Raw genomic sequence first — 25,457 nt, forward strand, 5'->3', positions numbered from 1 at the left:
CACCCCATCCAGTACACATGATCAAATTGGTAGTGAATAGTCACGGGGAAGAGTTACAGAATGGTGAATTGGAAGCCATAGCATCAACCCGTACGATGCATCAGCATCTTCAGGAGCTGAGAATAAAGGGGAAGATTGGTAAAAGAAAGCTAAATGTGCTTTCACAAAGGAAAACCAAGTGGCTTAGAATTACAAACAACAATTTTTAAGCTTAAACACATATGCAAACTACCCTACTGAAGTAGTGGGTATTAATAAGATATTTTGACACACAACATTATTAAAGTAAACTCTGTTTAATAAAAAATATTTTGGGGAGAAAAACTTTCATCCCCACCCCAACAGTAATGCTGCTAGTGATCAAGTAGTAAGTTTTAGAAAGTCTTGGGACTGTACTTCTTACATTTGGTGCTTCACATTGAATAATTAGTGCGTAATTTATGACAGAAGAATTTAACACACCAAATAACAAATCGTAGGTAAAGAGCAATCTTGTTAAATTTAATTCATTTTAACATAGATGTGAACGTAAGAAGTCTTGAATCTTTTGCCAAGAATCTTGTTGAGCATAACAGTGTTTTATTGCCTCTCCTCCCAACAGCACTGGAAGTCCAAACAACCGTTTAAACTTGGCAAAACGAAATGGAGAACATGGAGGGTCAATACAATGCCCAGCTCCTGGATAACTGAGGAGTTCATAGTTTTCTTTGTCATGTTTTTTCAGTCTTTTTATTGCTTCCTCAGCAAAGAGCTTGCTGTTCCAGACCTTGTCATCCTCTCCTACCACAAATAAAATGTGCCCCTCAGCTTTTTCCAATGGTATGATGCTGTCTTCCTTTGGTTTGTTAAATGTTTTGGACATGTCTAGAATTCCTGAGTCCAAAATAATAATGCGATCTACATCATGACGCAAGCTGGAGAGATGTATATCTTTATAATACAGGTCAGATGTAGTGTTTGCATTGCAGCCAGAGATACAAACGGATGCCACTACCTGTGGTATAAATGTGACCATTGATAGAGCCAAATCTCCACCTTTTGAGGATCCAATTACTCCGATACCAGGTCCCTTCACCTACAAAAATTCAAAATCTGTTACAGCAACATACACAAAGTCTACATAACTCCTATAACTTCAGTATACATGCATCGCTGTTTTAAAAAACCCAATATATTTATTGCAGGGAAATCTGTATTTTTCCATGAATTACATGGCAAATTTTAGCTTGTTTTCTCCTAACATTGGAAAACATCAAAAGTAATCTTCAAAGATACCCCACTTGCCCTGAAACATGAAAAGAAACATTCATTGTCAGAATTGATTGTCCCTTCTTTGTGTCACCATTAGCACTATGACATAATTTTGTGAATGTTTATCAAGACTATGATATAACATCTTTATATTGTGGTGACAAGGTGTTCCAGTGTGTCTTTGCACTGTGCCACAGACTTGAGAAACCCAGATTTGAATACCAACACAAAACAATGATAACTGCATACTGAAAGAAAGCAGGTGATGAGAAACAGCAACGAATGGGAGTGAGATGCAATATCAGACAAAAATAAAAGTGACACATTGAACCTATCCATAACAGTACAATATTTGCTTGTGGCTAAACCAAGGCCAGCATTCTCTTTCAACACACCTTTTAGGGTGGAATAATCCAAATTCATGACATTACCAACATGAATTTGTGATATGTTGACTGATGAAGAATATTGCCATATCTGTTGTAAACGTTTTAATCTAAAGTGCTTGGATAGCTGCAATTTATTTCTATTCATAACTCAAAATTGCTTAGTGCAAATAGCTGTTTCTTATTGAAAGCTTCAATTTGAACTTAATTTTCAATACGAGCCCAAAACAGCCTTGACCAGTGAAATCTTATTGTTAATTTAACTGTACTTTCCTGGAAAAAAGTGAATTAATTTACTGAAAAATGTGTTCCTGATTCTATTGTATCCCCACATTACAATATTGACTACAGTTCCAAAATAATTACTGCCAAGTGTTTTTGGACCTCATTGGTGATAAAAGGTGCTAGACCAATGCAAGTTTCCCCCACCACCACAACAATTTCATCAGTTTCAAAAGCTGCCAGGAAAGTCCACAAGGAGACAAATGAAATCCCCACAGAAAATAACTCAATGCGTGATAAATTCCAAGACTTTCTGATGTTTTCACGTTTGTACCCCATAGAAAAACAGAAAAGGGGTGAATGACATGCTCTTGGTGGAAACGGCAATTTTGACCTGAGCAATGCTGGGCAGAGAAGTTACTTTGATAATTTACAACAGTAAGGTGCCTTTAGAGAGCAGCTAGCCAACTAGGCACTGGTGGTCAACTCTGAAACAGCATTTACTGTGTGAATTGTCTATTGCAACTGCCATTTAATTGAATTAAATGATCAATAAGAAAATCCTGACGTCTGGATTTATAACTGATGCAAAGTGGGTGACAACTACTCAAGAGAACAACTTGCACCAATACAGCATTCTAAAATATTCCAAAACACTTCAGACAACCAATCTGACAAAAATGCCCGTTGGGCTAGAAAAAATGATATTAAGAGTGTAATGTGTTGGGTTTAGAGGCCTTCAATGGAGGCGAGCGAGTTGGAGGGGCTTAGGGAGAGAATTTCAAAAGTCAGGTCCAAACAGTTGAAGGCATGACAGCCAATGCTGGGGGCAATGGAAGCAGGATGTACAAGAGATTGGAGTCAGAAGAATGGAGAATTATTGTTGGTTGGGGAGAGATGGAAAGAAGCAAAGGGGTAAGGTCAATAAATGATTGACAACACAGGCAGAGAATTGGTTGAGAAAGGTGATGGAGAAGTACAGCAAGTGCAGACAGTATACATATTGGAGCTTTCCCCCACGTTCATGGATGAGTTTGTCACGGAGTAGCTTGTAGGCAAGAGGAGAGAGACAAAAATAGATCCTTAGGGAACTCCAAATGGAAAGGCAAGGCTGGAAGGGATTGCACAGTGGCACAATGATTAGCACTGCTGCCTCAAAGCACCAGGGACCCGGGTTCAGTTCCAGTCTTGAGTGACTATGTGGAATTTTCACATTCTCTCCACGTCTGATGGGCTTCCTCCGGTTTCCTCCCGCTATCCCAAGATCTGCAGGTTAGATGGACTGGCCATAATAAAAGTTGCCCTTGGCGTACAGGAATGTGCAGGTTAAGTGGGGTACAGACATAGGCGGGGGACTGGCTTAAGTAGAGTGCTCTTTCAGACAGTCAGTGCAGACGAGATGGGCTATATGGCCTCCTTCTGTACTGTATGGATTCAATGGTTCTAATCAAATCAGGGTAGTTCCACTCAGCTAAAGAGCCAGGAGGGGCATAGCTCAAGGGTGACGTGGTCACTCATCAGAAACTACAAGAGTAATCAAGAAGGATGAGGTGTTAATCGTGACTTTGAATACGGCATTTCAGTTCTTCATTAGAGATTCAAACATGGAGCTACTGTAAAGATGTCTGCAGATTTGGGAGGTGACAACACTATGGAGAGAAAAGAGAGGTTGGTGATGAGGCAGTAGTTTCCAAGGATAGAGGTTTTTTTAAACAGTGGTTGACGATGGCGGTTTTGGTAGGACGGGAGACAGTAGTTGAGGAGATTGCAGCATTTCCAATGTGAGCTAGATGGAAATGAAGGGCAGTAGTACAGAGGGATTTGGGTCATGAGAGCAGATGGCTTGAATGTATAAGATACGCTCAGAGAGGATATTGAATGAGACAAGAGAGAAACTGGAGACAAGAGAAGGGTTGATGCTTGGTCAAGAGGGTCTCTGGAGAAAACTGGTTTGCTGGGAAGGTGGGGGCGGCAGGGGTTAGGAGCAGCTAAGGAATCTGATGGATGATCTCAATCCTACGATAAATGTGTGATATAAGAAACAACTTGCATTAATATAGCCCTTTCACACCTACCGGACATCTCAAAGTTCTTTCCAGGTAATGAGGTACAATATAAAGGTAAGCAGTTGTTGTTGCAGTGTTAGATTTGGCATGCAATTTCTAATTGCTAAGAAAATTAAAATGAACGAGATGAAAAAGCACTCCTACTTATTGTTCTGCAGACTATTTTTTCCACATATGAAGTTAATAAAATATAACACCGGGGCAGCACAATGGTTTGCACTGCTGCCTCACAGTGCCCGTGGACCCGGGTTCAATTCTGACCTCGGGTGACTGTGTGGAGTTTGTATGTCCTCGTGTTTGTGTGGGTTTCCTCCGGGTGCTCTAATTTCCTCCCACTGTCCAAAGATGTGCAGGTTAGGTGGATTGGCCATGATAAATTGCCCCTTAATGTCCAAAGGTTAGGTGGGGTGACGGGATATGGCGTGGGTGTGGGTGGGATGGTCCTTTGGAGGGTCAGTGCACTTGATGGGCCGAATGGCATCCTTCTGCATTGTAGGGATTCTATGATTCTACAAACTACCATTGACCTTATTATCCTAATTTGTTTGTTCTATTTCTAATTTGATTAACTTGTTTAACAGTTAAAGCATAAAATAAGATATATACAGGTTGAGCATTCCTTATCCGAAATGATTGGGGCCGAGAATTTTTCGGGGTTCGGAATACAATGTGATAATACGCATGTATGGTGCATTGGGACTGCGCATGTGCAGCGTGTTAGCTCCTGCACATGTGCGGCGTGTTAGGACCTGCACATGTGTGGCATGTAAGGACCTGCCCATATGCGGCACATTGTGACCTGTGCATCGCCCGGGAACCTTCCTTGTGGGCTTTCTCACTTGCAACGTCAGCGCTCAAAAAAGTGCGGATTTCAGAATTTTTCGGTTTTCATTTAAGGAATGCTGAACCTGTATTGTTATTTTGGTGTCATTTGAAAACAGGATCCTGTGGTAAAAGATCAAATCAGTTTCTGAAACAATTTAAAATCACTCTTCATTATTCCAGGTGTTGTTCAAACTTCTTCTCAGGACAAATGTAAAACGCTCGCAAGCAAAGAAATTGGGTGAATCTACAAAAATAAAAAGGATTTGCATTTATATAATGCGTTCCATAACTTCAGAACATTCCAAAATGCTTTCCAGCCAATGAACTTTGGGCACTGTTGTAATGTAGGAAACACGGCAGCCATATGTGCACAGCAAGCTCCCAAAAGCAGCAATGATCAGATCATTAGTTTTTGTGATGTTGTTTGACGAACAGATTTTGGCCAGGAAACTGGCGATAACTGGCCTGGCTCTGCTTCAAAATAGTTCCATGGTATCTATTACATCCAAGCGAGAGGGAAGATTGGGCTTTGGGTTAACACCGCATCCAAAAGATGACAGGATAAAACTTGCTCAGCACTGCAATCTAGTGTCAGTCTTGATTTTGTGCTCAAGTCCTGTAACAGAACTTGAAGTCACCACCTTCTGACTCAGAGGGAAGCGAGCTACCAACTGAACAGTGGCTTACACTGGAGCAGTCAAATTATCTACAGTAAGAAAATACCCCAAGAACAGTCTTTATATCATTTATTCCGTTTTGAAAAATCACCAATGTCAATTATACAAATGCATTTTCCCACAACAGTTTAATTACCTGGGCTTCAACTGTGTGGGGGAAACTTACCGCTGGATATTTCTGTAGATAATTCACAGCCTCTTCGAAGTATTCTAAACGCAAATCTGTCAAGGTTCTTGGTAGATCCTCAAAGCCAAAGTAGGGGAGAGCAAGAGTAGTAAAGCCTCGGCTTGCAAGAAGACAGGCTCGGAACTCAGTCAAACCACCGTCATCTCCAAAAAGATCTATCACTCCAGGAAAGGGGCCATCTCCTTCGAAAACAGAATAGAAGATTCACAACAAACCACTGTTAACAAATATAGAAAAAAGTTTTAAAATCGGGTTCCCCAGTATTGGAGCACCAATTGCGAAGGTCTTTTCTGTGATTTTTTTCAATTATGTATGAAGCCACAATTTTGGATGAATTCACAATCTGTCCATGCCTCACAGAAACAGGCCATTTGACCCAACTAGATGATGTTTATGCTCCACATGAGCCACCTTCCATTCATCTTTATCTGACCACATCAGTATAACTTTCTATTCCAGGGGGTTTCCAATCTGTGGTTGTGACAAGGAACTGGGGTCACCATCTCCAAGGCAGCCATGGTGGCTATGAAGCAGAATCTGAGATTTGACAGCACTGGGATTGGTGGCAAGGCCTCTTTAAACATGTGATATTTTTGCCAGTGGTGTGTGTTTTAGTGCCCAGGGGCTGGATTTGCAAATCGGCGATGCCGAAATCATGTTCGGCAATCGGCCGGAGAATCCATTTTTACGCTGGATTCAGGGACGACGCTATTTTTCCGATGCTCTGCCCCCTCCAAAACGCATGGGCAGCCTTAGAACATCACTGGAGGCCCTCGCCCGATGCTGCGAGTCCCCGACGGCGTGGGACACGTGTCCTCACACCTTTCAGAGACCTCGCGGGCGGCTGCGGATTATGTCCAGCGCTGCCACAGTCGGGAGGGGGAGCCTTTCTGCTGGCAGGGGGGGCTTCAGCGGGGGCTGGTTGACTGGTCCGGGGGGGGGGGGGGGGGGGGGGCAGTTTTTGGCAGGCTAGGTCTGCGCACGGCCGGCGCCATGCGCATGAGGGCCATGGCAATTCTGCCGCCGTATCCACAGGTAAAGCAGGGGGCTTCACGCGGCGCGGCTGCTAGCCCCCCCCACCGGGCAGAGCATTGGTGCGGGGGTGCCGCCGACTTACTGGTCGTAAGACCAGATAGATCCTGCGGATATAGCCGCAGAATAGGAGAATCCAGCCCTTTATGTCTGATTACTGCCACTAACAGAGATTGTAAAATGGTAGGTGATTTGTTTCTGTATAAACCTGTCGTTTAAACTCTGCCCCAACCCACCCCTTCCAATTTTTACTCTTGGATTGCACCATGTGCAAATGGGGTCACAGATGGTTTCTCAGCAAGATGGTGGGCGGGATTCTCCGTTTCTGAGAATAAGCGTTGACACCGATGCAGAATTAGTGGACTTCACAACAGCAAAACCTATGGCGCACCTGGACTGGCTCAGATATTAATGGGCTGGCACTGGCGCCTCATGGAACACACTCGATTCCAATGAGAAACGGTGCGGGATTCGCCGGTTTCGTGATTGACACTCAGGAGGCTGACCAGCTGCATATACACACTGCACTCCCCACACACAGCATCCCAACCAACAAGATGGCAGTAAGACACGCAGCCCCATGTTTCGTGGACGCAGAGCTTGAGACCCTCCTGGACGCCGTGGAGGAGAGGCCGATGACTGTGTACCCAGGCTCGGGAAGGAGGCTGCCAGCTGCCTCATTCACTGTGCCTGGGCACAGGTGGTAGAGGGCATGGGCTACACTGTCCGAATCGGTCAGCAGCGCCGAGAAAAACTGCACAACTTCGTCAGGGCGGCCAGGGTGAGTAGGCAGCAATGTGCCCCGGCATCAAACATGTCCCACACATGCATAACCCGACACCCCCCATAACATGGCCGAACGCGCACTCTGCATGACACACAGGCTGCAAAGCCGGAAGTGCCCTGACCACGGAGGCCACCAGCTACCCACCCCCTGAGCTGCACGTATCGGACTGTCTAACACTGTAATTTTCTGTTTCCGCCATCAGAAGACTGCCAACTGGAGAGGGCAAAGACAGGAGGGGGACCAGTGGACCTGCGGCCCCTCACCATGGCAGAGCAGAGGGCTCTGGAGGAAATGGAGGTCACCGGAGGTGAGGTTTGGCCGCGGTCAAGGAAGTGAGGCCCTGCTGAAGTCCGGTTCCGTGACATGTGTGTCAGGCCCACCATCCCCACACCACCTTCGGTCTAATCATGCGTTTTGCCTTGCATCTTGCAGGAGTGGCTGGAGATGGGGCGGCTCCATCCACTGTCCCCTGACCCCAGCCAGTGCCACAGCCGGAGACCCTGTGAGCCGAGCAGTGACGAGGAGAGCAGCCTGGATGGCAGCCCTCGATCCGAGACTCAGAAGACCCCAGAGGTGGAATCGGAGGATGACATTGACTTTCCATCACAGCTGTCTCCAACACCCATCCCAGACTCACTTGGGTTGGGCATTTTAGTGAAGAGGCTCCTGGGACACTCTCTAGTCCTTACCACACAGCTGCTCCGGTACAGCAGGTGGAGGTAGGAACTCCCGAGGGAGCGGACGGTCAGAGGTCAGGCTGACCCCAGGGGACTATCTGCCGTCCAGATGGTTTTCGGGCTTCTGGAATGGACAGTCCCATCGATTGTGGAGATGTAGTCGCAAAGCCAGGAACTACATGAAGAGTTGTTGTCGAGCATCCAGTACCTGCAAGTGCAGTTGGAGGAGTCCAACCGCTTGCAGGAGGTGGTACCGACCATGCGTGGCACCGAGACCAACACGGCACGGGTGGCGACGATGGTGGAGGCATTGGGGAGTGACAGTTTTGCCTATGGATCAGCATATCCAAGGCCTGGGGCATTCTGTGCAGGCACTTGCCAAGGCCCAGGATAGGGTTGCCACCTCACAGGCAACCATGTGCCAGAGCTACCTGCAAATCGTAGCGGCGCTTCTGAGCGTGGCCCAGTCACAGCAGGCCATGGCTGGGAACTTCGGTGGCATTGCCCAGGCGCTGGCTAATGTGGCACAGATACAGAGGGAGGTGGCCAAATCCCAGGGAGAGATGGCGCAGTCACAAGATAGGGGCAGCACGGTAGCATTGTGGATAGCACAATCGCTTCACAGCTCCAGGGTCCCAGGTTCGATTCCGGCTTGGGTAACTGTCTGTGCGGAGTCTGCACATCCTCCCCGTGTGTGCGTGGGTTTCCTCCGGTTTCCTCCCACAGTCCAAAGATGTGCAGGTTAGGTGGATTGGTCATGATAAATTGCCCTTTGTGTCCAAAATTGCCCTTAGTGTTGAGTGGGGTTACTGGGTTATGGGGATAGGGTGGAGGTGTTAACCTTGGGTAGAGTGCTCTTTCCAGGAGCCGGTGCAGACTCGATGGGCCGAATGGCCTCCTTCTGCACTGTAAATTCTATGTACAATTCTATGACACAAAGCAAGAAGGTGATGGCAGAGTCACAGCCTGGTGTGGTGCCGTCCCTGGCGTGATGGTCCACTCCCTGTGCTCCATGGCCGCGAGCATGCAGACTCTGGTCAAAACCAGAAGGGACCTCCAAGGACAGGCAGTGCCAGGTGAGCCTCAAGGGATAGCTCTGCTCCCACCCCGTCCCATGGAGTAGCGGAGGGGCCATCAGGCATCCCGAGGGAAGAGGACGTGATGGGGGATGCACCTGTGCACTAAGAGATCCTGAACAGGTCCCCACTGTGCTCCTGGAAGGAGCTCATGTGGAAAGGTTCAGGGCGACCATCACTTTAACGGCCATCAGGAGCGGGTCTCCTCCACCATACTCCCGTGGTGCCAGGTGTGCCATTATCTGGCAGATATGGGCAGCACGGTGGTTAGCACTGCTGCCTCACAGCTCCAGGTTCCCAGGATCAATTCCGACCTTGGGTGAATATGTGGAGTTTGCACTTTCTCCCGTGTCTGTGTGGGCTTACCTCCGGGTGCTCCGGTTTCCTCCCACAGTCCAAAGATGTGCAGGTTAGGTGGATTGGCCATGATAAATTGCCACTTAGTATCCAAAAGGTTAGGTCGTGTTACTGGGTAACAGGGATAGGGTGGAAGGCTGCGTTGAAGTAGGGTGCTCTTTCCAAGGCCGGTGCAGATTTAATGGGTTGAATTGCCTCCTTCTGTCCTGCAAATTCTCTGATCCCATATGTCGCACTATTTCCCTACTCAACCGGAGTCTTCGACGGCATGCCCGATCCGGCAGGTCCTCGAATGACATCGACTGTCGGTACACACAAGGCTAACATGTTACATACCCGCGTGCCTAACCAGGTCTAACGGGCTACATGGTGGCCCCGATTCGCAATGCGGGCTCTGCCCCCGCATGCCTCCGACTCATCTCCTTACCCTGGTCTGGTCATTTCTCGCCTGTGGAGGCCTCTGGCTCCTGTCCCTGACGCCAGAGGAACCGTCGGCTGGTGCTGCCCTTGCCAGCAGAACGATCCACGGCTTCTGACCGGCATCCCCGTAGGGGCTACAGTGGGCGCTGCCCCGCTGGTGGTGGTCAGGCAGAGGCTGGGGCACATATGTGGCAGGTGTCACTCTGCCGAACCAGAGGCCAACTTGGGTGGTCAGTGAGGTGCACAGTAAGATAGCTGCATTGCAGGCCACAGCAATGGCGGTCTGTTACTGGACACCGCCCCAGCCCCGTGGGGGGGTGAACCCAACTGAGGGCCCATTCCCCCGTCACCCCACACCTCTCCTGGCAGGGCCCTGCCCACCCCAGCCAGTGTCTGGCCCGGGAGACTGTAGTCACACCTCTCTTGTGTCCTACCTCCTCTTTCTCCTTCATCAGCCACGTCTGTTTCACGATTTTTAAAAGCACAAGTGAACCATACCATCGGGAACTCGGCCCACCTGAGGCGGAGAATCGAGGTGGCCCCAGAGAATACCGGTTGGGCCCGCCAATGACAGGGAAACGGTGTTTACTGTACGTGCATTCCAGACCACACTGATGCTGCTGTCGAGGTGATGGGGAAATCACAATTTGGCGTTGGAACCGATTCTTTGCCCAATTGCATTCTGCGATTTTGGCATTAGCCAATGGAGAATATCGCCCGGCTTCTCTGACAGTGCAGTGCTTCTTGATTTCTGTGCTCAAGCCCTCGAGCTGTACTTGAATCAGGCAACTTGAGTTTTGAGTGTGTTACAAACTGAGCCATGGCTGACTCATCAGGAGAATAGTGTAGGCATTAAGCTCCAATTAAAATTTGGTTTGGGAACTTCTCCAAATACTGTGAATTTGCATAGAACCTATAGCACTTTACTGAACTTCTGACTCACAGGGTCTCAGCTAGTGTTTATGTTCCACTTGACTTCTCCCAAGATCTTGAGTTCTTCAAAAGTGCATGTTAACATTATCACGGCTTTGGGTGCGTCGCGGCTAGGAGGGGTCCTAGCCTGGGGGGGTGGGGGGAGATACCGGGTTGCTGCTGGAATGGCCAGGAAGGAGCTGGTGTGGGCCGGGGGGGGGGGGGGGGGTAGAGGAGAGGCGTTATCGTCATGGGGAACGGGTCAGGCGGGGTGTGCTGGCCTGGGGCGAGCAGTCGATGAGCTATGGCTAGCCGGCGGGGGAGAGGGGCTGATTACCTGGAATGTGAGGGGGCTGAATGGGCCGGTTAAGCGGGCCCGGGTATTTTCTCATCTGGAGGGGCTGAAGGCGGACGTGGCTATGCTCCAGGAGACCCACTTGAAGGTGGCGGACCAGGTTCGTCTGAGGAAGGGGTGGGTGGGGCAGGTTTTTCACTCAGGATTGGACGCGAAGAACCGGGGGGTGGCGATTCTGGTGGGGAAGAGGGTGGCATTCGAGGCGGCTAAGGTGGTGTCGGACAAGGAGGGCAGATATATTATGGTGAAGGGTAGGCTGCAGGGAGAGAAGGTGGTGCTGGTTAATGTATATGCCCCGAATTGGGATGATGCCGTCTTCATGAGGCGCTTGTTGGGCCGCATTCCGGACCTGGAGGCAGGGGGCCTGATCATGGGGGGAGACTTTAACACAGTGCTGGATCCCCCACTGGACCAGTCCAGTTCAAGGACGGGTAGGAGACCGGCGGCGGCCAAAGTGCTGAGGGGGTTTATGGACCAGATGGGAGGGGTGGATCCCTGGAGGTTTGGGAGGCCGAGAGCGCGGGAGTATTCCTTTTTCTCCCATGTCCATAGGGTCTATTCCCGAATAGATTTTTTCGTCCTGAACAGGGGATTGATCCCGAAGGTGCAGGATGCCGAGTATTCGGCCATAGCGATTTCAGACCATGCCCCGCACTGGGTTGATCTGGAGATGGGGGAGGCGCGGGACCAGCGCCCGCTCTGGCGCCTGGATGTGGGGATGCTGGCTGATGAGGTGTGTAGGTGGGTCCGGGGAAGTATTGAGGGGTATCTTGATACCAACGACACGGGGGAGGTCCGGGTGGGGATGGTCTGGGAGGCTCTGAAAGCAGTGATCCCTGCGGAGCTGATCTCCATCCGGGCCCATAGGGAAAGAAGGGAGAGGAAGGAGAGGGAGAGACTGGTGGGGGAGCTCCTGGATGTGGACAGGAGATACGCGGAGGCACCGGAGGAGGGGTTGCTGGGGGAACGGCATAGTTTGCAGGCCAAATTTGACTTGTTGACCACCAGAAAGGCGGAGACACAGTGGAGGAGGGCGCAGGGCGCGGTATATGAGTATGGGGAGAAGGCGAGCAGGATGTTGGCGCATCAGCTCCGCAGGCGAGATGCGGCTAGGGAAATTGGTGGAGTGACGGATAGGGGTGGGAATGTAGTGCAGAAGGGGACAGAAGTAAATGGGGTCTTTAGGGACTTCTACGAGGAACTGTACCGGTCGGAACCTCCGATGGGGAGAGGGGGGAATGGAGAGCTTCATGAACAGGCTATGTTTCCCAAGGGTTCAAGAGGAGCTGGTAGAAGGGCTGGGGGCGCCGATAGAGTTGGAGGAGCTAGTCAGGGGGATTGGACAAATGCAGTCAGGTAAGGCGCCGGGGCCGGACGGGTTCCCGGTGGAATTTTATAAAAAGTATGCGGATCTGGTGGATCCCCTGTTGGTGCAAGTCTTCAATGAGGCATGGGAGGGGGGGGGGGGGGGCTTTGCCCCTGACGATGTCGCGGGCACTGATCTCTCTGATCCTGAAGCGGGATAAGGACCCCTTGCAGTGTGGATCATACAGGCCTATCTCGCTCCTCAATGTTGACGCAAAGTTGCTGGCGAAGATCCTGGCCACCAGGATAGAGGACTGTGTGCCAGGGGTGCTACACGAGGATCAGACAGGATTTGTCAAGGGACAGCAGCTCAACACGAATGTGCGGAGACTGCTAAATGTTATTATGATGCCGGCAGTGGAGGGGGAGGCTGAGATAGTGGTGGCGCTGGATGCGGAGAAAGCGTTTGATAGAGTTGAGTGGGGGTACCTGTGGGAGGTGCTGGAGCAGTTCGGATTCGGGGAGGGATTCATCAAATGGGTGAGGCTGCTCTACGCGGCTCCGATGGCAAGTGTAGTTACCAATGGAAGGAGATCGGAGTACTTTAGGCTCTTCCGTGGGACCAGGCAGGGGTGCCCCCTGTCCCCCTTGCTCTTTGCACTGGCGATTGAACCTTTGGCTATGGCGTTGAGGGAGTCAGGGAGATGGAGGGGTCTGGTGCGGGGTGGGGAGGAACATCGTGTATCGCTGTATGCGGACGACCTGCTGTTGTATGTGGCGGATCCAGAAGGGGGAAGGTGATGGAGCTGTTAGCGGAATTTGGGGGCTTCTCGTGCTATAAGTTAAATTTAGGCAAGAGCGAGGTATTTGTAGTACACCCGGGTGATCAGAAGGAGGGAATTGGGAGACTCCCATTTAAGAGGGCAGTGAAGTTTCAGATACCTGGGGGTGCAGGTGGCCAGGAGTTGGGGGACTCTCCATAAGCTTAATTTTACCAGGCTGGTGGAGCAGATGGAGGAGGAATTTAAAAGGTGGGACATGGTGCCGCTATCATTGGCGGGTAGAGTGCAGTCCGTCAAAATGACGGTTCTCCCGAGGTTCTTGTTCCTTTTTCAGTGTTTGCCCATCTTTATCCCTAGGGCCTTTTTTAGAAGGGTGACTAGCAGTATCATGAGCTTTGTTTGGGCGCATGGGACCCCGAGGGTGAAGAGGGTCTTCTTGGAGCGGGGTAGAGATGGGGGGGGGGGGCTGGCGTTACCCAATCTCTCGGGGTATTATTGGGCGGCCAATGTGTCGATGGTGCGCAAGTGGGTAATGGAGGGGGAGGGGGCAGCATGGAAACGGATGGAGAGGGCGTCCTGTGGAGATACAAGCCTGGGAGCCCTGGTAACGGCGCCGTGGCCGCTCCCTCCTATGAGGTATACCACAAGTCCGGTGGTGGCGGCTACCCTCAAGATTTGGGGGCAGTGGAGGCGACATAGGGGAGAAGTGGGGGGCTCGATGGAGACTCCGTTAAGGGGGAACCATAGGTTCGTCCCAGGGAACATTGATGGGGGATTTCAGGGTTGGCACAGAGCGGGCATCAGACAGCTGAGAGACCTGTTTATTGATGGGAGGTTTGCGAGCCTGGGGGAGTTGGAGGAGAAATTTGGGCTCCCCCGGGAAACATGTTCAGGTATCTGCAGGTAAAGGCATTTGCTAGACGGCAGGTGGAGGGATTCCCTTCGCTTCCCGCGAGGGGGGTGAGTGACAGGGTGCTTTCGGGGGTCTGGGTCGGAGAGGGGAAGATATCTGATATCTACAAGCTTATGCAGGAGGTGGAAGAGGCGTCAGTAGAGGAGCTGAAAACAAAGTGGGAGGGGGAACTGGGGGAACAGATTGAAGACGGGACATGGGTTGATGCCCTGGAGAGGGTTAATTCTTCCTCCTCGTGTGCGCGGCTTAGCCTCATCCAATTCAAGGTGCTGCACCGGGCCCACATGACTGGGACGAGGATGAGTAGGTTCTTTGGGGGTGAAGACAGGTGTGTCAGGTGCTCAGGGAGTCCAGCGAACCATGCCCATATGTTCTGGGCATGCCCGGCACTGGAGGAGTTCTGGAAGGGGGTGGCGAGGACGGTGTCGAGGGTGGTGGGATCCAGGGTCAAGCCAGGATGGGGACTCGCGATTTTTGGGGTTGGGGTGGAGACGGGAGTGCAGGAGGCGAAAGAGGCCGGTGTGCTGGCCTTTGCGTCCCTAGTAGCCCGGCGAAGGATCTTGCTAGAATGGAAGGATGCAAGGCCCCCAAGCGTGGAGACCTGGATCAATGACATGGCGGGTTTCATTAAGCTAGAGAAGGTCAAATTTGCCCTGAGAGGGTCGGTACAAGAGGTCTTTAGGCGGTGGCAACCTTTCCTCGACTTTCTGGCTCAACGATAGGGTACGGGGACAGTAGCAGCAGCAACCCGGGGGGGGGGGGGGGGGGGGGGGGGGGGGGGAGGGAAAAAGGGGGGGGGGGGGGGACGACGACGACGACTATGTTTGTTTATTTAATTTAAATTTATTTTTAAGTTCTTTTGTTGTTCATTGGGGTTGGGGGGATGTGATACATGCGTCGATACGGTCTGGGGGGTGTTACAGTTATTATGGGTTATTTTGTTGCATTTCATTGTTTGTCGTTATGTTTTATATTTTCTGTAAAAAATTCCAATTAAAATTATTTTTTAAAAAAACATTATCACGGCTTCCCGGGCTCGTGTTTGGCCAATTCTAGCGTCACTTCACCCAGAGTTGCAATACAAGTGAAATTAGATGTTATTTTTAAATAGCCGAGGACCTTGGCTGAGCCCAATAAACTGCAGTCAGCAGGTTTGTAATGATTAAAGCAAGTAATCTTTTATTATGCAGTATTATAATTAAACTGACAAAAATGTAACTAATACTCCTTTCCCAACTCCTCCCTCCGAACTGTCCACCCCACTCTCTATACACATACACACAGGCAAACAACAGAGGGAAAAGGATGGTTCAGAGGTAAAGAAAATATCGATAAAAATAAAAGGATAAAGGATATTTGATGCATTAGGATGGCTTTCAGTTAAAGGGCGAGATTCCCGTCGGCTGACGCTGAAATCAGGAAAGGCGATTGGGCGGAGAATTGGCCGTGAAGTCAAAATCGTGGCCAACGATGGTTGCATGCCAGAATGCCATTCTCCGGTGCCTCAACAGTGGCATCAATGTGTTCTACTCTGTGGGGGGGCAGGGGTTGGGTGGTGGGTTGGGTGACCCCCTACTGGACCGGAGGTGTCCGGGCATAGTCTGCCATTGTTGCGGGCTGCAAGGCAGCCATCTTGCTGTGCTCCCCACTAACCGCCCTCCGAAGCCTATGGTTTTGCAGACTGACACCGGTCGCTTGGGTGCACCCACCCCACCAACCCCAACTCTGCCCCCCAAACCGGTCGCCACACGCTGGTGAGGCAGCACGCGGCCCACCCAAGGACAGCACAGACAGTAGTGTATAGGTTAGGGGCCATGGAGAGCACCATTAGCATGGGAAGTGCCAGCCAACGGTACCACTGGCAGCAGGGACGGGCGCCAGTGGCAAAGGCCCCCACAGTGCCGGGCACCGATGGGGCCAGAGGTGCGGAGGGCAGACTGCTGGGAGAATGGGGATGGGGTGGCACCATGCAGGGCAGGGTCTGCATTGCAGGCCTGGGCCACCGTGCAGCCCGGTGGATCTGGTTGGGCACTGGGGGTATGCACTATGCTAACGTGTCTGCCGTTCACCCCCCCACAGAAAATGGACTTTGGAATCCAACCAGGAATGGTGCACTTCATTCTAGTTGCTACAACTGTGGGGATGCAAAAACGCTGTACGAGCTGGAGCTGCTCGAGGGGGATCCGGCAGCAGCTGAGCCTGCCCCAGACAACAGGAGCCAGGCAGTGATAATGGACAGGCAGCCATCCAGCAGTTCGAGGAGGAATTGGGAAGGAGGCTCCGCATGAGGCCTCGAGTGTACCGGCAGTGCACGTCATTTGAGGACCTGTCGGACCGAGCATGCCAACAAAGACTCTGGCGAAGCAGGGTAACAGTGCAACATATCTGCCAGGGCCGACGGGCACGGGACGCTCTAATCGCCTCCAGGTTCACCGACTCAGGGGCCTGGCTATTGCCATGGACACCCCATCCCATGGGTTGGAGAGGGATGGGGGTAGGGCACCGGAGAGTGAGTGCTGGCTGAACTGGGGTACTTGGCCCAAGCCCACCCCAAACGTCCGTACCTCTCTGCCCGCCACCCCCCCCCCCCCCCCCCCACCTTTCTGAAAGAGGACCGAGGCAGGTTGAAACATGGTTATTGTGCAACTGTAAACGTTTCCATACAGGTTTGTGCCCTAGCCCCCATAGCTATCCTATATGGTGCACCCATGCCAATTTAACTGGTGTCTACCTTTCTGACCTTATGGGTCCTAATGCCACACCTAGGTGGATCCCCAGGCGATATATCTGGAATGGAGGCGGCCTGCTGTAATTCCCGCCCTGGGTCGTTAAGGATCCTCTTGTAAGGAGTGATCACAGCATACTAGAATTTCAAATTCCGATTGTGCAAGAGAAGACAGAGTGCCATACTAGAGTTTTATCGTTGGGCAGAGGTAATTATACAGGTCTGAGGGAACAGTTGGCCTAAGCAGACTGGGCACTGCCGTGGAGGTCTTGGGTTGTCGGTCCCCCTTGGCGGCCACGTTCTGGAGCGACCAGGCCTGGATGAGAATGGCTGTTGTTCAATGGCCCCCGGGTTACTCCATGGTACAGGAGTGCGATTGGAGCTAACCCGAGGCTCGCCCGGCAACTGCCGATGTCAGTCCCGGAGGCCCTTTCCCATCTTGACCAGGATCTAGATACTAGTGCCCACGGAATAGAGGGAGCAGACCACCTCCCACTGGGACTGTGCCACATCACGCTGTGATTATGACATCGTCTTCTAGATCTGTTCCACATCAGCAAGTAATTGTGCCACCTCCCTCTGGATCCTCGCCACTTCAGCCAGTACCTGGGTAATGCCGCCGACGCCTTCAGCCATGGCCTGCTGTGACGAGGCCACTCAGGAGTGCCACTGCAATGTCAAGGTGGCCCCGATATATGGCTACCATGACCCATGGCCGAAACTGTCGCACCCCAAGACCTCCACGACAGACACCAACCTTGTGGTGTTGGCCTGGGTGGCATATATGGTCAGCACTAACCTGTTGCAGGCGTTTGGACTCCTCCAACTGCACCTACAGGCACGGGATTGTTGCTGACAGAGCCAGCACTATTACATTACCGTGAAGACAGAAGCAAAATATATGTTCTGTGTCTCCACCATCTCGGTGTTCCCCATTATTACCTCACCAGTATTGTCCTCTAAAGCGCCAACATTTACTTTAGCTATTTTCTTCCTCTTTACATACTTATAGAAGCTTTCAGTATCCGTGTTTATGTTTTCTGATAGTTTCCTTTCGTAGTTCATCTTAGCTCTTTTGATTTTTTTCAGTAGCCTTTTCCTGAACCGTAAACTTTTCCCAACCCAGTTTACTACCAGCTTTTGCAGTATGGTGTGTCCTAGTTTTTGTCTTTATGGCTTTCTTGACTTGCTTGTTATGCCATGGAATGATTTTCTCCTTTAACAATTTCTCTTCATTTCAGGAATATACTTTAGTTGAGAGGTATTTAATACTTCCCTGAACATCTGCTATTGTTCCTCAACTGTTCTACCCTGAATTATCTGTGCCCAGTCTGCTTAGGCCAACTCTTCCCTCAGACCTGTATAATTACCTCTGCCCTACGCCAAAACTCTAGTATGGCACTCTGTCTTCTCTCGCACAATCGGAATTTGACATTCTAGCATGCTGTGATCACTCCTTCCAAGAGGATCCTTAATGACAAAAATATTTATCAACCTTTCTTCGTTACATAATACTAAATCTAAAATAGCCTGCTCCCTAGTTTGCTCTAATGAAATCTCCCTCGAGACTACTTTTGCCAATTAGATTAATCCAGTCAATATGCATATTACAATCACCCATGATTACCACTGTGCCCTTCTCACAAGCCCTCATTATTTATTACCCCACTTTGGAAGTATTGTTCGGAGGCCTGTAAATTACTCCTACCAAGGATCTTTTTTCCCTTGCTTTTTTATTTCCACCCAGATTGATTCAACATTTTGGCACTTCATGCCAATATAATTTCTTAATACAGCTTTGATGTCATCTTTAACCAATAAAGCAACTCCACCTTCTGTTCCATTCGGTCTATCCTTTCGGAATACTGAGTACCCTTGGACATTCATCTCCCAGTCCTAGACCCCTTGCAAACATGTTTCAGTAATCCCCGCCAAATCACACCCATTTGTCTCTATTTGTGCTGTACATTGTGCACTACACTTTTCACACATTATGACCTCCTTTATTGATTTCTGATAACACTCAGCCTCATTCCCAACTTTCACTCCAACAGTCACCTTACATTTTGATTTTGTACTTTTCCTCTCGCCTCCGTAGTCGTTAGACTGGCCCTGCCTGTTCATCCAAGTAAATAAATGCACAGACAATGACCCAAGCCAGGAATCGAACCTGGGACCCTGGAGCTGTGGGATCCCTCTACCTGCCTCACTCGCAGTCACACCCTGCTGTCCCTGACCACTTGTCGAATTTGAAGTACTTAATCTACCGGGTATGACCGCCTCCTGAAACAAAGCATCCAGGTAACTCTCCCCCTCACGGATGTGCCGCAGTGTCCGAAGCTCAGATTCCAGCTCATCAATTCTGAGCCGAAATTCCTCAAGCAACGAACACTTATAATAATAATAATCTTTATTATTGTCACATGGCTTACATTAACACCACAATGAGGACACTGTGAAAAGCGCCTAGTCACCACATTCCGGTGCCTGTTCTGAGGAAGAATTCAGAATGTCCAATTCACCCAACAAGCACGTCTTTCAGGAAACTGTGGAAGGAAACTGCAGCACCTGGAGGAAACCCACGTAGACACAAGGAGAATGTGCAGACTCCACACAGACAGTGACCCCGGCTGGAATTGAACCTGGGACCCTGGCGCTGTGAAGCAACAGTGCTAACCACTGTGCTACCGTACTGTCACTGCAGCTCGCGATGGGATTTGCCAGCTCCCACGCCATGCAACTACAGCACATTGCATGCCCAGCCAACTCGAGGTAATTAATTAATTTTGCATTTTTTTGTTTTTCAAATTTAACACAGATTTCCTGCCAGCCAATCAGGTCACAGCTTTCCTGTGGCGTTACTTTTTAAAGCTTCAGTGGAATCCCCGATACGCACCGCTCCGATACTTCTCCCACCGAGACTGCTCCCTGAAGACTAAGCCACGAATCCCTACGGCAAGTTACTTTACTTACCGTTCCGATGCAATCAGCATCTTTGTAAACTCACGGCTTCTCTAAAACTCGAGGGACAGGTAGGAAATGAAAAGTGCACCTTGCTCCCTCCTCACCGAACTCCCTCAGTCAGAAAACTCCCACTTTTGCACTCTAATACATCTCAAAGTCAGCACTCCAGTGCAAACGCTGTCAGCACTGTAAGATGGCCCACTTTTATACTATCTGACTCTAGCCTCTAGAAACTGCTTTAAGCCAGTGATCTAATTAACAAGTTGCAGCTGCGAACAGAGCCCGAGTGAATTCTGTTTGAAGCTGGTCTAATATAATACAAAAAATAATACGTTTTAAAACATAATCTTTTACATAATAATTACATCCCTTTAACAAAGGATAACCATAGTTTTGATACCAAACCTGAGAACAACATGGTAGGAACACTGCAAAGTAGCCAGGCGCCAATTTTTAGCAGCTGACTTTTGCCGATATACCACGGGTGGCCAAACAGTGGCTTGTGAGCCGCATGTGGATCTTCGACACAGTGTGTGACTAATTCCTTGTAATGTGAAACCTTTCAAATCGTGCATTAGAGGAAGGTAAACAGTGGGTGGGTGCAGTATCAGCCACAAACATAGAGGGAGTGAACCGAAGAGCTGGCAGCAGCGCTGGGAGGAGGGTTAAGATCAATGATTAATTCCACCGCTGTTGTGATATTTCTTTCAGTTTCATGGCAGCTTTATGTGGGGCTGCATGACAGTCAGTGTCATTTTCTCCAGCTCCCTAACCCATCCTCTTGCTACTGACCTTGCAACTTGAGGCCTCTGCAAAGAATGGAAACAGTTTAATACAGAACAGGAATTCAAGAATCGACTGCATTCGAAGATAGTCACTCTGATCCAAAGTTGTTGGTCAGAAGTGGTTACAATTTTTTTTCAAGTAAAGGTTTTTTAAAATGTCTTGACTGCTTTTTCACATCGGAAGAGCAAGGCTGCCAAAGTCAGTTAGGCAATGAGCAGGTGCTAACTGATGCAATGGGGTGGCACGGTGGCGCAGTGGTTAGCACTGCGGCCTTACAGCACCAACGCTCCGTGTTCAAACCTGGTTCTGGGTCACTGTCCTTGTGGAATTTCCACATTCTCTCTGTGCCTGCGCAGGTTTCACCCCCACAACCAAAGGTGTGCAGGGTAGGTGGATTGGCCACGCTAAATTGCTCCTTATTTGGAAAAATTTTAAAAACTGATGCTATGATCTGAATTATGCGTGAAGGAAGCCTGGAAGATTAGAAATGAAAAATAAAGTTTCCTCACAGGAATGTATGCAACAATAATGAAAATGTGCCTGTAAAGGTTGTCCATGTCTTGCAGCTCTTGAGTACCTGAAGATTATCATTACAGGGTTCTGTGGTTTGGAAGGTTTAGCCACTCCGACAGATATACTACAATGACAAAACAAATATACATATAACGGTGGGTCTGACATCACACTACTGAAGCGCATTCAGATATCATTTATAAACTTACAGGAACAGAAGAAATAGGAGTTGGAGTTTACCACTACTCTCTGTTTTCTGTATATTAACCAATCTTCAACCTGTGCCAACGTATTATCCTCATTCCATGAGTCCTAATTTTGAAAACATGATTTTCCTTTCATAAATCCATTCTGCTTAATCGTACTGTGATTTTCTAAGTGCTTGGTTATACGTGTTTTGCTGCAACTGATGCTAAGCTAACTGGCCTAGAGTTCCCCATTTTCTCCCTTCCTCCTTTCTTAATTTCTGAAGATCAAAACCACATCTGCACCTCTCTCCAAAGTAGCTCGCCCTAAGAGGGTGTTGATGGCCATGGACGTCCATGTTCATCTTACTCTGGAGGCATGTATCATCTTCGTAAGTGGCACTTTCATCCAGTTTGCGAGGCTCTTTAGAAGGATCTCTGCAGCCAATCTTTTTAAAACTCTCGGAAGCAAAGTATTAAAAGTCCACTGGATTTCTTGCCATATAGTCCTGTTGATTTCTCCAGTGCTATTTATTTACATAAGCTGATTTAGTTTCCTGATTATTGTTAAACCTTTGGTTCTCCATTATGTTTAGAATGTTTTTAGATGTCTTCTACCATAAAGACAGATAAAAATTATTTGTTTTTGACACCGTCTAGGAAGGTCAGTTTAGTGTGCTAATTGTCTATACAGCCTCACTTTTGTGAAAAGAAATCAGTAACAGAATTTGAACTAGCATTTTCTCTAAGAGCAGCCTTATGTTCAGTGTATCTTTGTATTCAGATGTCCTCCTTCCATTGGAAATGGAAAATACAGACTTGCGTACTGAACAGAATACAGATGTTGGGTGCCATTCTCCGAGCCCCGCGCCGGAGAATCGCCGCAACCGCGCAACGCCGCCCGATTCTCCGAGGTGCGGAGAATCGGCGGCATTTGTGCCAGCGCGTTTGGCGTGGCGCTGGGCCGCCGTCCGCGGCCAGGCCGTCGAATCTCTGGCCCGTATGGGCTGAGCGGAAACGGTAGAGTCCCGCCGGCGCCGTTCACCCCGGTCGCTGCCGGTGGGAACTCTGCATGACGGGTCAGGGGGCGGCCTGTGGGGCGGGGAAAAGCACTCCTTCACCGGGAGGTCCTCCGATGCGGTCTGGCCCGCGATCAGTGTCCACCAATTGGCAGGCCAGCCTCTCCCACCCCGGGCCGGCCCCATAACTCCTAGGCCATGTTGCGTTGGGGCCGGAGTGCTGAAGAAGTCCCTGGCGCATGTGCGGGTTGGTGCGGCCCAACTGCGCATGTGCGGGTTGGCGCGGCGGGGAAGGGAGGCTGGAGCGACGTGAACCGCTCCAGCACCATGCTGGTCCCCCTGTGGGGGTCAGAATCGCTACTGCCCGCGGCCGTTTCATGCCGTCATGAAACATGATGGCGTTCACGACGGCGCAAACATTTAGTCTCCATTTCGGAGAATCGCGACCGTTGTCTTTCCAGGTGGGTGTAAATATGGGAAATCCTTTTGAAGCTGTTGTTAAAGTGCAAAATAATGTTCCTCCTCATTTCGCCCATTTTCATCGTTTGTCAATCACCTTAAAGCAGAGTCTCTGGTTCTCAATCTGAGCAGCATTGGAAGGGTTTGTCCCCATCTACTCTGTCCAGACCTTCATGATTTTGAACACCTCGATCAAAATCACTCCTCAATCTTCTCTTCTCTTGAGAGGAACAAATCTATCTGAAATCTCCGATCTATCTACCTCATTGAAACTTCCCAAAATGAGAAATTAAGAGTTATAGGGTATTCGGGGATAGATTTTATAAAATGGGGGGACACTGTACCTCATCTGGAGATTGACCCTGGGAAGCGGGAAAATATGGTCACGCTACATCCCAACCTCAAATGGGTTTATTGACAGATTTCTGGTGATCATAGAACCGGGGGTGGCTGGTAGCGGAGTTAAAGCTGCCTAAAGAACAACTTAACTTATGCAGCCACAATATTTGTGAATGTGAAGAGTTTGATGAGGAACCTCAGAGTGAAACATGGTGCATGGAGAAAATGAGGGCTCCTCAACTCTCATGTTGAAATGAAACTGCACAACCCCACTCTTATGTTTAACAACTCCCCTGGCTGAAGTGTCTCTTATTTTATTTAATCAGAGTTGGTCACCCTGGGGTAAGTGTGGTCTGCAGGAGGTTGGTCACCCTGGCGGGGGAAGTGTGGCAGTTGGTCACCCTTGTTGGGGGAAGTTGCCCACCCTGGGGCAGTGGGACACCCTGGGTGGCAGTGAGGCAGTTGGTCACTCTGGGGGTCAGTGGGGCAGTTGGTCAGCCTGGATTCAGAAGATCATCATGGGATCAGTGGGGCATGCGGTCACCCTGGGGTCAGACGATCATCATGGGATCAGTGGGACAGGCAGTCACCCTGGGGTCAGGGGACATTCGGCCACCTGGGTTCAGTGGGGCAGTTGGTTACTAGTGGAGAATAGGGCAATTGATCTCCCCGGGGTCGATGGTGCAGTTGGTCACCCCGGGATCAGTAGATCATCATGGGATCAGTGGGGCAGGCGGTCACCCTGGGGTCAGGGGACATTCGGTCACCTGGGTTCAGTGGGGCAGTTGGTTACCAGTGGAGAATAGGGCAATTGATCTCCCCGGGGTCGATGGAGCAGTTGGTCACGCTGGGGGCAGGGGGCATTCGGTCATCTGGGTTCAGTGGGGCAGTTGGTTACCAGTGGAGAATAGGGCAATTGATCTCCCCGGGGTTGATGGTGCAGTTGGTCACCCCGGGATCAGTAGATCATCATGGGATCAGTGGGGCAGTTGGTCACCCTGGGGGCAGTGGGACAAATGGTGACCCTGGGAGCAGTTGAGGTCTCTGCTTACCTGGGGGGATGAACATACAGCCCCTCAAATTGCCTTCTCTGAGCTTGATGCGGCGGACCTCGGGTTTGCTGTACCACCTCTCGATCCTCTGCTTGACCAGGGGCACCCCGGGGATGGTGTCTGAGCCGGAGTGGCCGGAGTGGACAGACAGGTCGACATACATGGGGCTGTCGATCAGGTTCAACTTCGTGAGTCTCTCGTAGGGCTCCTCCATGGGGGAGGGGGACAGGGTCCACAGGAGGCCCATGGGCGCCACGCCGAGGTAGTCGCCGCCCACCGAGGGCGAGCGGCTCGTGTCCAGCCGCCCCTCGCCGTCCGCCTGGTACTGGCCGGACGAGTTGAACAGGCTTTCGCGCTCGGTCAGCACCCGGGCCCGCAGGGTGACGGCCTGGCGAGCCTCCAGCCCCGCCACCTGGATATCCACCGGCTCGTCCGCTATGCTCTTCAGCGGCCTGACCGTCAGGCTGATGGGCCCGGGCGAGCTCCCGCCGCTGGACCACGCCCGGCTCCCCGCCCGCACCACCGCCCGGCCGGCCCTCAGCAACCCGAACGGTGGCGGCGGCATCATTTGCCCCGCCAGTCGCCCCTCCCCTCGCTCCCGCGAAGTGAGCTGCTCCAGCCGCAGAGTGGAGATGGGCTGGACCATTCACCTGGGCGGGGCGGGGGAGGATCGAGTGACGGGGTGTGGCCAACGAATGACTGGGTGGGGGTCACGTGGGCAAGACCCCCTGGAGTTTTCGGGGCGGGGCCAACTGCATTGGGGGCCAAACCGACTGGGGGGAGGTGGGGTGTGGAGGCAAGGCTGACTGCAGTGGGTGCTGGGGGAGAGATCATCTGCAATAATGGGAGAACCACTGCAGTTGGGTGGCAGAGGGGTGGGGTGGCAGAGGGGTGGGGTGGCAGAGGGGTGGGGTGGCAGAGGGGTGGGGTGGCAGAGGGGTGGGGTGGCAGAGGGCAGAGGGGTGGGGTGGCAGAGGGCAGAGGGGTGGGGTGGCAGAGAGGTGGGGTGGCAGAGGGCAGAGAGGTGGGGTGGCAGAGGGCAGAGAGGTGGGGTGGCAGAGGGCAGAGAGGTGGGGTGGCAGAGGGCAGAGAGGTGGGGTGGCAGAGGGCAGAGAGGTGGGGTGGCAGAGGGCAGAGAGGTGGGGTGGCAGAGGGCAGAGAGGGGGGTGGCAGAGGGCAGAGAGG

At 50.8% G+C, this 25,457-nt stretch overlaps 1 protein-coding gene across 1 annotated transcript; it reads right to left on the reverse strand.

Moving 5' to 3' along the window:
- Positions 1-277: 277 nt before the first annotated feature.
- LOC119957159 (acyl-coenzyme A amino acid N-acyltransferase 1-like) lies at positions 278-24,910 on the reverse strand. Its single transcript, XM_038784941.1, has 3 exons — positions 24,273-24,910; positions 5,594-5,796; positions 278-1,075 (listed from the first exon to the last, which is right to left on the reverse strand). The coding sequence occupies exons 1-3, from the start codon at positions 24,838-24,840 to the stop codon at positions 512-514; spliced, it is 1,335 nt and encodes a 444-aa protein (XP_038640869.1). The 5' UTR covers positions 24,841-24,910; the 3' UTR covers positions 278-511.
- Between the last annotated feature and the right edge of the window lie 547 nt (positions 24,911-25,457).

Source organism: Scyliorhinus canicula, chromosome 2 (genome assembly GCF_902713615.1).
Source record: "Scyliorhinus canicula chromosome 2, sScyCan1.1, whole genome shotgun sequence".
Lineage (NCBI taxonomy): Eukaryota > Metazoa > Chordata > Chondrichthyes > Carcharhiniformes > Scyliorhinidae > Scyliorhinus > Scyliorhinus canicula.

Bases quoted from the DNA above. Each gene is read 5' to 3' on its own strand.
- LOC119957159 (XM_038784941.1), bottom strand. From the start codon at position 24,840: ATGATGCCGCCGCCACCGTTCGGGTTGCTGAGGGCCGGCCGGGCGGTG. The intron at 5,797-24,272 runs GTAAGCAGAGAC...CTGTTTTCGAAG, and splicing joins CTGTATGTTCATCCCCCCAG to GAGATGGCCCCTTTCCTGGA. The intron at 1,076-5,593 runs GTAAGTTTCCCC...GAATTTTTGTAG, and splicing joins ATCTACAGAAATATCCAGCG to GTGAAGGGACCTGGTATCGG.